The sequence below is a fragment of the Gekko japonicus genome, unplaced genomic scaffold (assembly GCF_001447785.1).
Source record: "Gekko japonicus isolate JY-2015 unplaced genomic scaffold, Gekko_japonicus_V1.1 scaffold785, whole genome shotgun sequence".
Taxonomy (NCBI): Eukaryota; Metazoa; Chordata; class Lepidosauria; order Squamata; family Gekkonidae; genus Gekko; species Gekko japonicus.
Window position 1 is genome coordinate 114,265 of NW_015160232.1, and position 13,753 is coordinate 128,017.

General features: G+C 47.5%; 1 protein-coding gene across 1 annotated transcript in view; it reads left to right on the plus strand.

The window, feature by feature from the left end:
* Positions 1-6,771: 6,771 nt before the first annotated feature.
* ENTPD3 (ectonucleoside triphosphate diphosphohydrolase 3) overlaps positions 6,772-13,753 on the plus strand; it is a 34,518-nt gene continuing 27,536 nt past the window's right edge. The window contains exons 1-2 of the mRNA XM_015412454.1: positions 6,772-7,170; positions 9,513-9,565. Coding sequence (XP_015267940.1) covers positions 9,526-9,565 — 40 coding nt within the window. The 5' untranslated portion in view covers positions 6,772-7,170; positions 9,513-9,525. The remainder of the gene's footprint in view (positions 7,171-9,512; positions 9,566-13,753) is intronic.

Genomic DNA, 13,753 nt, shown 5'->3' on the forward strand with positions numbered 1-13,753 from the left:
AAGTGGAGAGACGATGAAGTGGGAAAAGACAAGAAACGTAAGTCTTGGGAGGGCAGTGGTTCTGAGGAAAGCAACAGAGAAACGGTAGATGCGTGAGGGATACCTTCTGGAGATGGGTGCCTTCTGGATTGGGAAGGGACAAGAATGATAAATTAGGGGTTGGGTTGTTAGTGGAGCTTACAGGTGGTGTTAACAACTCCAGATTCAGCAGTTCTCCTCAGCATGAAGATATGTCATCAGAACAGTCTCCCCTGCTGATTTTTGCAGGTCCAAGCTAGATGAAATGCACAAGAGCTCTTTCAGACAAAACATTACTAGGACGAGCGCTGGACTAGATCTGGGAGACCCATGTTTGAATCCCCGCACTGCTAAAGATGTTCACTGGGCAATATTGGGCCAGTCACTCACTCTCCACCCAGCCTACCTGACAGGGTGGTTGTTGTGAGGAGAAGCCGCTTTGGGACCCACTGGGGAGGAAAGCAGAGTATAAGTATGTCAAGAAGTACCAAAGCCTCTCATTTTTCTTCAGCATCTCAGAGTGGCATCTGATTTGCAGTCTTGCAGTCATTAAACCCGAGGCATAAACATCATCCTCTGCCTTTCTGCTCCCACCCATTTGCATGTTCCACTCATTACCAGGCTATCTTAAGCCTCTGGCAATTTCAGCATTGGGGATACTGGGGGTGGGGGGAGAGCAAGCTAATGCGAACTTGTCTGTTATTTCTGGAAAAGCAGCCAGACAAATCAGAGACATTGTACACATTTCAATAGTGGCCTATTTATTCTACCATCAACAGGACCAATAATAGCAGAAGCACTGAAATTGTCAATGAAAGAATGTCACAGTTTGATAGAAAGCCATGTAATTAACTGGAAAGGCAGGAAATGTGTTTTAGGAATGGGAGGGCCATCTGCTTACAAAACCTGCCAAAAATTGAATTGTGGTGATTTTTGTCAATTATCATGATAGAGCACAAGAAGGAGGGGTGTCATTATCCCAGAAATTCCCTCCCAAAGAATCTCGTTTTTGACGTCAGGTGGTGGGGTGTTTTTTTTAAACATCTCAGCTGAATTTCTGCCTGGTCAAAAAAGCAATGGAAGTTTGACTGCGCCACTGGATTCTCCTGCTTGCTAAGATCGATGTGAGTTATGCCGCTGTCTTTGCAAGGGAATGGACTGTATCCTGACAAAAGGTATGCCGTTTAATGGTAGGCGGGGATTCCGAGGCTGATGTTTCAGCACCATTTGCCGTCTCATGCTTGATGGATATTATGGCAGAGGAGCCCCTGAACCCTGACAATATTACTCCACAACTTTTGCATCCCACCTTTCTACCCAACGGGGGCCACCAAGGTGGCCATGTGGATGCCATTCCACCTGGGAAACTGTCTGAGCAAAGCTGCGGCTTGGTTTGTTTGTTTGCGTGGGTTTCTGTTGTGGGGGAACTGTGGCAGAGCAGACTTTGCATGCAGCAGGTCTCAGGTTCCAGTTCCCTGGAATTTCTATGTAAAGGTTCTCAAGCGGCAGGTTTGGGGGAAGCCCTTCTGAGCTGAAGACCCTAGAGAGAGCTGTTGCCATTCAGAGTCAGACAGATACTAAGCTAGATAGATGTGAACTAGCATAAGGCAGCTTCATATATTCATAGTCTCTGTTTTTAACAGCATTGGTTCATTATGTCATTTCAGAGCACTCAGATAATTCGGAAATTATTTGTTAGGTGCTTCCTTCAGGTCCAGTAATGCCCTTATTAGACATTCACTGCTGTATATAGCCTCATTGACCCAGGTTCTTTTTAGAACAAAGACTCTGAAAATGGTGCACTGGAGGATGCGGGGGGGGGGGGGGACAGACAAGGCTCTTAACCTCCCCGTCAGGGGACCCCAGAAATGGGCCTCTACGGCAATTGGGGGGGGGGCTTAAGATGGCACCACATCCCCGTGGTGGACTTGGGGACACAGTATAGTGTAGTTTCGCCCTCCAGAAGTTGAAGCAAAGGCTGCACTGAGCAGAATATGTCTAGTTCTGCCTTACTCAGTGAACACAAGCTACACATGTCCTCTAGTGCTATAGTAAAAAGGTAAAGGTAAAGGTTCCCTTGCTCGAAAGCCAGTCGAGTCCAACTCTAGGGTTGCAGTGCTCATCTCCGTTTCAAAGCCGAAGAGCCAGCGCTGTCCAAAGACGTTTCCGTGGTCATGTGGCCGGCATGACTAAACACCAAGGCGCACGGAGCGCTGTTACCTTCCCACCGAAGCGGTACCTATTTTTCTACTTGCAATTTCTTGCTTTCGAACTGCTAGGTTGGCAGGAGCTGGAACTAGAGATGGGAGCTCACTCCATCATGCGCCACCCGGGTCTCAAATTGCTGAACTACTGACCTTCCACAGTCTGCAGTTCAGTGTCTTAACCACTTGAGCCACCACAGCTCCAGATAGTGCTATAGTACTGGGAGTAAAAAAACATGAATACTGCTATGACTAGGGACATTATTACATAGTTCTATTTAAGGATTTTAAAAAACCCCACCTTGGTACTGTGTACAGCAGTGATCCCTGATGCGGTGCGGTGCCTATCCATGCCATGGTGCTCACAAAAATATTTCCTGGCACCCACTTGCTTCTTCCCCAAAGGACCTTTTCTCTAAGGCAAAGAGCATATCTTGGGGGGTTTTTGCATTTAATCAGAGTAGGAGGTGCTTCAGAAGAGCCCAGGAGACATTCCCTTTTGTGTCTGGAGGAGCCATTCATTTAGACTCAGCTGCCGTCATCATAGGTGGATGCTTAGCCTGAAATCGCCTAACATTTTATGGAACCTCCCAATATTTTGTGATAGAATCCAGCCACCAGGGCAGCCATCTTGTTGTGGTACCCACTACCCGTCCTCTAAAAAACACCCAGAGGTTCCACAAGGCTGGGGATCTGTGGTCTACAGATATAACCTAACATTCTGTGAATCTCAAGGTTCATTTCCAAATAACCTCACAGGTAAGTTGTCCTTATGGCTGCAAAAGTCAATACCTAGTGAATTTCAGAAGCTGCATGGAGAAGGGCTTCTACTGGTTGGGGTCCAAGGCTTCATTTCCTAGTTCCTTGCCCTCTTAAGCGAGAATAGATGATTCAACATAAGTAAATATATTTAAACAATATATACCAATTAGAGAAGTCAACTCTCTTCAGAGTGGAACTGGGGCTACCTTAAAAGCCTTGTCTGCAATAAACAAAATGTAAGATGCTAAGTGATCGAAGGTGACAGATCTAGAGCTTGGACTGTGATGATCTCTATTCCTCTTTCTTCTTGCACATGATGTGCCCTAAAAGGCAAGTCATGTTGCATTCATCACCAAGCAAATGGCACTTCTGTTCCTCAGAATGTATGATAGTTCCTTCGAACATGCGTTCCAGCAATTTGTATGCATATTTCAAGACGCTGACGCTGTATTTTGGCGGAAAACCCTGTGTGAAAGACAAGCTATTAAAACAGGCATGTTTTTCTTCTTTAGGCATTAACATCCAAATTATGGAGGCAATTGTTTCTCTTTAAAAATATACTTCCTTCTGCTGTCGGGTAAAAAAAACCTGACTGCAGTCAAGATGATTGACAACAAGCACCTGAAGTCAACTGAAGAAAGGTGGGTGTTTGAAATTACTGGCAGAAAACAGGGATGGGACAAGTTTGGGAAGGAACAACATACAAGACAAATTGGTGACTGAGAGATTATTCATTTAAGGAATCAGCTCTGACTTGGGTAATAACTGCCGAGGGCTCCCTTCCCATAAGCCTGTGCCTGCCTGATCCAAACAGAGCGTTCGCTTTGAATGTGCAGAAAAATTATTCCCTAACAGGGGGATGGCGATTGCAATCCTATACGGAGTTACTCCTGTCAAAATCCTCTGGAACAAGTTTGCATAGGATTGTGCCATGAATTGGCCAGCTCTAATACTGGACCAACAGGCAAAGCCCTTCTATCTGTGTTCCCTCCTCACTTGCTCCCTCAATTCCTGCTCTCCCATGACCCTGTGTTCACAGTATGCACAAAGGCATTCCCCTCTCTTTTCTGCCCCTCACCCTCAATACAGTGGAAGGCAGGAGATCGCGAATGGCCTAGCACCCATTGTGAACATCCCCTATTATTGCTGGACAATGCAGGAATGATACAGAACTTCTTCATGTATTAAGTACCCTTTTATCCTTCGCTTCTTCATAAAGAGCTCGGGCTGGTGCAAATGGTTCCCCTCCTCCTCCATTTTACCCTTACGACAACCCTGTGAGGTAGGTTAGACGGAGAGGGACCTGCTCAAAGTCACGTCATTCCGTGTGCTTCACAGCCCAGTGGGGATTTTGAACCTGGGCAGGCCCGTAGCTAACATGGGGCCCACGGGGCCCGGGCACCTTGTGTTTCTTCTGGGCCCCCTCCCTCCGGGGCTGCCCCCAAAGTGCTCCAACTTACCACCTGCACTGTTCTTCTATTTAATTAGCTGGCGCCCCCCCCCCAAGGCCCCCTCCCAAAGAATTCCCTAGCTACGGGGCTGAACCTGGGTCTCCTAGATCCTGGTCGGCGCTCTAAGTCAGGGCTCCCCAACCTTATTGAACCTGCGGGCACTTTTGGAATTCTCATACGGGGTGGGGGAACAATCACAAAATGACTGCTTCAGTGGGTGCAGCCAGTCACAAAATGGGTGCTGGAGGAGGTGGAGCCAACCACAGATTGCCAGGGATCAAGGTTATATTTAGCTCTCCTATAGTAACTCTTCAGCAGCCCAGGTGGAAACTCTTGTTCAACAGGATGCCTTTTTAATCTGCACAGCCAATCAGAAGCCCTGCTGGTTAAAAGCCCCACTTAGCCCCGCCCACTTTCTAAAAGCACCTGGCAGGTGCCAGGAAAGGTGTTGATGGGCCCCCCATAGGCTTCATGCTGGGGACCTCTGCTCTGTAACCATTCTAGGAGTCTGAGAACCCTGCGTGTCTCTGTATTGCGCTAGGATCATCTCGTTCTGCTCCGGGAAAAGGCTGTGATGAAAAAGACAGGAGGCAGAAAGGAATGGATGAGTGATATAAGAACTGACCAGCCGGCACTTGTCTCTAGCCAAGGTTTGGCATGCAGGTCTCCAGTTGCTGACCACTGATCTGAATTGACTTAGAATGGCACAATATGCTATCTGTAAATCTCTGGTTTGCGGTAACGGCCACTTGCTGGGTCCATGGAGGAGAATGAAATGGCCTGGAGAAAGACCAGGAAATGGCACCAGCAGCTAGAACATGCTGTGTGTGGCTTTAAGAAGCATGCAGGCTTATGAGGGATGATGGGCCAAGGCGAATGGTGTGGTAAACAAAGAGCCAATTGGCAGAAGCAGGGTAAAGAGTGGAGACAGCAACTTCTGGGCATCACAGAACAGAGAAGCAGCAGACAATTAAAACGAGCTGCTACAGTTTGCACTGTCAGGCTAGACCACCTCTAGATTCCTGGGGTTGGGACTGCTTGTTTGAAAGTGTCCTGCAAGACATTCTGGCCATGGGGCAAGCTAACATGCAAACAGAGTCGGCCATATGAAGTGGAACTCTCCAGTTTTGAATGTACTGGTTATCAGTTAGTTTCCAGGCACCGCTCAAGTTGCTGGCTTTGAACTTGAAAGCCCCTAGCCCCTTCCTATGAACTGGGTTGCTTCACTAATGCCCTTGTCCGGGTATCAGATGCCAGAATAGAGCAGGACTTTCTCAGCAATGGCCCCCACTTGGAATTTCTTTCTGAGAAAGCAGGCCTGGTCCACCCATCTCTCACATTTAGAAAGCTGGTCAAATCTTTTCTTCTTTTGCTTTTTAATTCCTCACGGCTTTGAGGCTAGATTGGGTAAGCCTGGCTTTTCATTTATCCACTAGATTTCAGCTATGGTTTTCGCAATGGTTTTCACTGTGTTGTTTGTTTTCTACAAAAATACTTTGAGGGCCAGTGTGATCAAAAAGTAACTTGTGCATTTATAGATTTAAAAAAATAACAAATTTCCCTTCCAGTTGGCTTTTGGCACGCAGGGAAACTTTGAGGAGGTCTTTTCCCCATAAGCAGATCTACCCACCCTCGTAGTAGAGTCCACATGGTCCTCTTTTCAAGGTTGGACTGCTTCTCAGACCCAGGGACACTGGTGTGAGGGAAATGTCAGGTGTAAAAAGAAGCCAGAGAGAGACCCTCACCCACTGTGTGTTAGTGTTAAACGGGGACCAGGAAGACCCACTGATCATGGAACTTACTGTGTGACCTTGGGCCAGTCAAGCTCTCTCAGCCTCACCTACCTCCCAGGGCTGTTGTGAGGATAAAATGGAGGGAGAACCACCTATGCCATAGAAGCGAGATAGCCAGTATGGGGCAAGGGTTGGCGTAGAACCAGGAACAACTCTGCTCAGATCCCTCCTGTGATCTAAAGCTCGCTGGGTGACCCCTGGTGAGGCCTTCTCTCGAAACCTCACCTGCCTCCCAGGGCTGCTGTGTGACTAACACACGGGAGAACCTGAGCTCTTCGGGGATTAAAATGTACTTAAATAAATAACAGAAGGGCATGTCTGAGAACACCAGCGACGTCTTGCCCCCAACAGCAAAGCCAGGGGGGCGGGCAGTGTGTGCGGCCCTATGATCTCAGGCACACGGTGTGTGTGTGGGGGGGGGGAGGATTCGTCTCCCGATTTCCTCATCTGCAGTCTCTTCTGCCGAGGCCTGCTGCAGCCTTGCCTTGCTCTGGAGGAGGAGGAGGAGGCGGCGGCTCCGGAGAGGCGGCCGGCCGGTGCACTTGCACTGCAGGGGCGGCGGCGGCGGCGGGGCTCCTTTCCCTGGGTGCCCGCTGCTGCTCCCCTCCCCCGGCGCCGCTCTCTCGCCCGGCTGCAGCAGAGGAGGGAGGGGCCAGCGGCAGCCCCGGGCGGATTTATAGCCGGCGAGGGGGCAGCTCTGCGCCGGGCTGGCCCAGGGGGGGAAACGCGCTGCCGAAAGGGGCCGCCTCCTCCTCCCGCTCCGGCATTCTTGCCTTGGCGACGAGGGGGATGATGATGGAGCCCCGGTCGGAGCGGCGACGGCCCCCTGCCCCCTTCCCGCAGGATCCGAGCAGAAGCTAGTGGCGCTCGCCCGGGAAGCCTGGCCAACAGGGACGGCCGCCTGCCATCCCTCAACCCGACGGCGGCTGCGGAAGAGAAGAGGTACCGTGTGTGTGTGTGTGTGTGTGTGTGTGTTTTCTGACGTGGGGGGGGGGTGAGGTGTGCAGTGGAGCATACTTTGTCCGCTTGCCGAATGCTGCATGGGCCATTCGTGGAGGGTCGGGGGGGGGGGGTTTGGGGGGGGGGGCAGACTGCATACCCTGGCGCGCGGGGTGTGTGTGCCCACATTCAGATCTACATGGGGGAGGGGGGGGCGTCCTAGGAATTCCTGCGTGGGTGACATTGACGGAAGTGTCTTTCCAGCACTGATCTCAAACGATGGATAGATCGGAGGGAGCAATGGGCAGCGAGGTAAGGTCAGAGACAAAAAAAAAACCCTCGCTCAGGTGGTGCGTCGGCAATACGTATTTAGAAAAGAGACCCGTGCGGGGACAACATGAAGGTATTTGGGACATACTCAACCAGCAGGGACTTGGGTCGCTCTCGAAACTTTTTAACTTATTGCTTTTGTTTGTAGGAGTTCTTTATTTAGACAGACCACATTTTCATTCAAATGCTTGTCATTCTACACTACACTTTAAAAAATAATAGGAGCTGGAGAGTGTGTTCAGCAGCACTGATATTAGTTCATTTGAATGGAAGTTCCCAAGTAATTTCTGTGTGTGTGTGTCTGCGCGCGCGCGCTCACATACATGCTAAGCCCCTTGCTTAGGACAATCGAGGCCTGGTGTTGCCTTTACCATCTAAAAAGGTGTCCAAGGTCTGTTGCCTGACCAAGGTCTGCCCCAGACTGTGGCTGCAATCTCTGGGTACAAAACACAGGGACCTCTCCTCCAGTGGGCTGTTCATGTTGAACGTGATGCATACTCATGTGCTTTTTCTCATGCAAACACAACACAGACCCTTCTCTGTGTAAATTCGCACACACGTATATGCAAAGCCCATATCATGCTGCCTGTACACGTGGACATTTCTGGACATGCCGCTTCTCCCTTTCACATTCTCTTTCTCTCTCATCTTCTCATCTGATGAGTCCCCGTCATATGCCCAATTAGGATCTGAGAGTCCTGTCCTGGATAGCCCAGACTAGCCCAATCTCAGAAGCTAAGTAGTAGGGCCAGCCCTCGGTGGTATTTGGGTGGGAGAGATCTCTCAGAGGAATACCAGGGCTGTGACATGGAGGCAGGCAATGGCAAACCGCCTCTGAACATCCCTTTCCTTGAAAGCCCCACGGGGTTGTCATAAGTCAACTGTGCCTCGATGTCCCTTTCCGCCTCCACGAGGATCTGAGAATTGCCTTTGCTACACACAGACACGGCCACTGCAATTCGTTTCTGTATACACGATTGCCAGACCTGTGAACACACACACACACACACAGAGACATCCAACACAAGCATCTCTGTGCTTCTTCTGCTGTGTCTAACCACACACAGTAAGCTGTGCCGTTCGCCTGCCGTAGTCCAGTTGCTCCTGCTCTCCTCCTGTTCTGCCTCTGCTACGCAAGTGAGGGCTGATTTTCACTTTACATTTTGTACTCAAGTACTTGAGTACAGAACATGTGTACCTCTTACCAAGTCTGAAAGGCGCGTCTGTACTAAATGAATCTTTAAAATATAAGGAAGTGGTGATTGGACCCCCCCCCCGCTCCCCGCTTGAGAGTCTTCCAAAAGAGCACGTACTGGATTATATGTGAACCTCCCAGTTGATGAACACAGGATGCACATTATACCCAGCTGTCTATATCTGAGTACAAAACGTAACTCGCCCTTGGACGTTGGAGGAGCTTGCTTTGATTCGTTGTTCCAGATGAGCAGCTGTATTAGTCTGTAGCTGCAAAATAAAATTGGAGTCTGGAAATCAGTCTTTAAGGTGCCCCTGGACTCCTGCTTTATTTTGATCTTTAAGGGAGCTCTCTTCTTGCTGTGTCCTATATTTCTGCTGTCTGAGAATTGGATCGCTCTGCCCTGTGGTCTGGACAGCTATGTCTCTCCCTCTTTTCTGGAGGGCCACGGTCAAGTGGGTAGAGTGTTTGTTTTGCATGTCGGAAGGTCTCTGGTTCAATCCCTGGCATCTCCAATTCAAGAGAGTACGTGATGTGAAAGATCTCTATTTGAAACCTAAGGGAGTTGCTACCGGTCCAGGTAGACCTTGGTAGACCAATACTTTCACTCAGTAAAAGGCAGCTTTGTGTGTTCATGTGTTCTATTTCCAGATCTTGTATTTCAAAAAGCCTTCTTCCCTTCTCTGGGAAATGTTTTTTGTCCTGAGCTTTTTTTAACAGGGTAAAGAATATTTGACAGTCTGAGACTATTTCGTTGTGACTCACATATTGTTTTCATCAACTAATCTGATGCTGAATGTGTATTTCTCCTACCATGTAGTTTGAACAAGGAGATGTTTACGGCCCTGTCCCGCCAACCCTGTGAACAAACAGGTTAGTATTTTCAACAGGCTGGCATGGCAGCACACCAAGATATATTTTAACCTATGCTATACATTTTTATATGTGTGTAAAAAGGAGATGTATACTAATGTGGCTTGCTCAGTACATGTTTTGATACTAGAAAATGAGTAGCTGCTGAGCCAACTTCATTTTTAGCAATTCTTTAGTAAGCTTTTGGAAACAAATGATCTTGTGTGGTCCTGCGTACATAACTGAATTTGTACTTGAGAATTGAATGTATTTATTTTATTCCTTGTTCCAGAAGGCAACTGTTCTAACAGGGAAATTCAACTGTAAATTGAGATTTCGTCAACATTACTCTCTTTTCTAAAATGCTGTTGTTGGCGGGTTCCCATGGAGTGGAAGCCCAGGCAGCTTGGGCTCTGCATACCTTTGAGTCTGCCCCGTTCCCTATGTGCAGCCGTCCAGGAATACCCTCTTCCATTTATCCATCTGCACCCATCCAATAAAGGCATGCAGAAACATGTTCTCTGTAGTTGGCTGCAAACCTGCCGCTCCGGTGTCCTGAAGACCTACTGTAAGTCAGTGCTTGAACAGCTTTTAAAAATAAGCCCAGAAAAATCACTAGTCCATAAACATTTTCCTGTTGATACCATACATTTGAGGACCAGTGGCCAAAAAAGAGCCATCCCCCCCCACCCCCGGTCTGCAAAGCTGTCCAGCTCTTTACCCTGGAAGTGATTCTTACTTTCTACCGGTGGTCAGGCAAGGGACTTTCTACCAGCCTACATTTTAATACAGGGTCGCCAACTCAACTTCAAGGTGGAGCCTGGAGCACTCCTGAAACTATAAGTGAACTCCTGACAACAGATTTCTACAGGAAATGGCAGCTTCAGAGGGTGGAATATATGGCCTCACATCCCACCTGAGCCCCCTCCCCAAACCTCGCCCTCTCCATATATCACCCCTACATCTCCAGGAACATCTCAAGTCAGAGGCGGCAACCCTACAATGCCTGAGGTGCTATTGCTTTGTTTGAGCTAGCTTTTGGTGGCCAGGGCAAGCTGGTATAAAGCATTTTTTGAGATCATATTTTCTATTTAGTAATTTAAAACAGTTGGTTCTATTGTTGCTTTTTAAAATGCTGTCCCTTAACCTGAGTTCTCAGGATGGATAGAGATAGCAATCTGGCAATACAATCCTATGCAGAAATGCATCATTCTAAACTCATTGAAATGGATGTGTTTAGACTGGAGTAACTCTGCACAGGAGTGTACTGTAAATCGATCACTTGAACCAAATGCTGCCCAGATTTGTGGAACCACATCAAAGGCAGACTTTCTACTGGTGAAATGTCAACCATCTCACCACTAGATAGGTTAATGGATATTTTCTGGGTGGAAGACAGTAACCTGGTTAAGTATAAATGAGGACAGAATGTTGCCCAGTGCCCTAAACCTGCTGCACCCCAGTCATCATGTAAGTAAAATGCAGAACTGACTCGAGGGCCTGTGCTGGACCTCTGCCAAAAGGTTTGCTAACCGGTCTTGAATTTATAAACTGTGTGGTGATGAAACTGCAGTTGGCAGACGCTACGTTGATTGATGAATATGACGAGGGATATTTTATTGGCATGTCATGCGCTTCCTTTGAAAAAGGCTGTCATAAAGTTCATGTAACCAATAGGAGAATAAGACCATTTAAGCACATGTATGCCAGTTATATGGTTTACGGACTTCAGTAAAAAGAAAAACTATAAGGCTGCTCCAAAAGGGCTGCTATAAGGCTAGTCATTGAAGGCAAGTAGACAACTGGGAAACAGACTTTATTGCAGTATCTGACCACCTCCCACGCTTTGGTGAGTCCACCTATGATATAGGCCTTAAGGTAAGGAAGTGTTATGAATGTTGTTTTCACTGAACAATAATTAGGTGATACGTCTAAATTCAAACTGAGCAGAACAGGGAACTGAACTTGAATCTCTTGTATTCTAAGATGACATCCTATGACTATCTTTCCTGTCTCACGTAATTTTATAAAGTAGATAAGCATACTGCACAAAATTAGCCTGCTTGCCTATCTGATACCAGTATTCTAGCTCCTTTCCCCTCAGGTACAAAAGCTATTTGTTTTCCTAAATATGAATAGTTTTGTCTAACTTCATGCTTTAGGACTCTATGATAAGGATGTGCTGACAGATGTTTCTAGTAAACACTTTCTTAGAACTGTATGATACGATAGTTGTTGGCGGCAGTGTTTGGTTAGTGTGTTTGGCTAGGCCTCTAGATCCAAATCCCCGTGAAACTCCCTAGCCATCTTGAGCCAGTTATTCTTTCTCAACATAACCTACCTTACAGGACTGAAGGGAGAAACGTGTATGTTGACCCAGAATCCTTGAAGAAGGGCGGTGTAAATATGTAATACTTTACTAGCTGGCAGTTTTTATTCATTGGTTATAATTAATTTTTGTTAACAAAATGGGTTGACACGGTTTTTCCACAGAGCTAGAAAAAGGGCTGAGCTGAAAAGGCATATTTCAGTATAAGAACCAATCTGATGGGGACCGGGAGGCACTCTATCCTGCATCTCTGTGTTACAACCCTTTTGTCTGTCATGGACTGCTCCACTCATAGGACTGCATTAGTTTTTTCTCAAAGAAAGGATGTTGTGGAATAAGTTGTTGTTGCTATTTCCCACTTACCTAGCTTTAGCCAGCACTAAGTAACTTCAGTAGGCAAAGATGCCTCAACAACCAACATTTCTTTAAAAACAAACAAAACCCCCTTCCTTTTGCATAACTTGTATGAAAAGAGGAGAGTAGGGATTCCTTTCTTCCAAAATAAAGGATTTGACCAAAATAGTCTATAAGCCTCCTGGGATCTGCAGAATCTTTTAGGCTGTTTAGTTAAAGACTTCCTGTTCTGAGCCAGCCAAAGGCCTCGGTTCCCCCTGCTCCTCCCCCATTCCCTTTGGGAATTCTCTCTCAGGAGGTCTAGGAACTTGCATGGCTTAAAGCAAGACGAAAATGGCTGCTGGGATAGAACCTAGGACATTATGTAGCAGCCTGAGATTTTCTAGGCTAAAGTTGTTGCCTGTAACATTTTGGAGACAGTTGAAATATGCCAGTCTTCTGCAGTCTCTGTTAATCCTCACATCCAAGGTTTTTTTCCCCTTTCAGGCGTCTTCTAAGATTCTCCATGTCCTGAGGGTTGAATGGTCCTTTGAGGCTCCCTTCCTTCCTCCTCACTGCACCCTGTGTCTCAGCTGCAAATAAACAGACATTTATAACCTGTGTAAAAACAGTTACATTCGACATCAGAAGTATATTAAGATTTTATGCCTTACAAACTGAAATACAAAAAAAAAGTATTTTTAGATTCAATTTAAAAAGTACAGCACCCCTTCTGCAGATAAAACCCACCCTATTTTTAAAAAGTGCTTTTTGGGGGGATCTAAAGCTAGAATCCAGATTAGAACTTTAGCCAAGTCCATAAATTTTCCCTGCTGCCTTCACTGTTCCCCTTCCAACATAAAAGTAGGCCTACCTCCTCCAGGAGTCTATACATTTTCATAAGCTTGAGCAAGCCAGTGTCCTCTTTCTGTTTTCTTTCCTTTTTATCCTCGATTGCTTTCAACGTCCTGTGCCTCTTGAGGCATGCTGGGTCCTCATCAGAATTCGGCAGGTGTGTGTGTGTGTTGTTTTCTTTTGGTCAGCTTACAAAGTCATGTTTTCCTGTGTAACTTGGGAGTCCTCTGATGATGTAAAAGCCCCCGCTTTGCCAGTGGTTCGCCTGGTACTGCTGCTTTTGTGATAGTCACCCAGTTTACTGAGGGCGATTTCTCACGGGACTTTGGCCCGCGGTGAGCCCTCTCTTTCCTCCGGAGCATCTCGTTGGTTTCACACCATTTGTTTCGATGCTTCCCTTTGGCCCGGAGCTTCCCCCATTTGCTTCGCAGCAGCTGACATCCTCAAATCCCAGGATTTTCCGTTTGCTTCGCGGTGATTGCGCCCTCCCACTCCCCCCTCCCCATTTTTTCCACGCCCATTAGTCCACCTCCTCTTTTTTTGTTGTTTAAAAGTTTGGTGCCATTGTATCGGCACATTGCAGGAACGAAATTAAGGGCAGCGGGATCAGGGGCTGCCTGCGGCCTCGTGGCTCTCTCGCTCGGCCGCTCGCCAGAGAAACGGAGCGGCGGCGGCGGCCGGGCTGGCCGAGC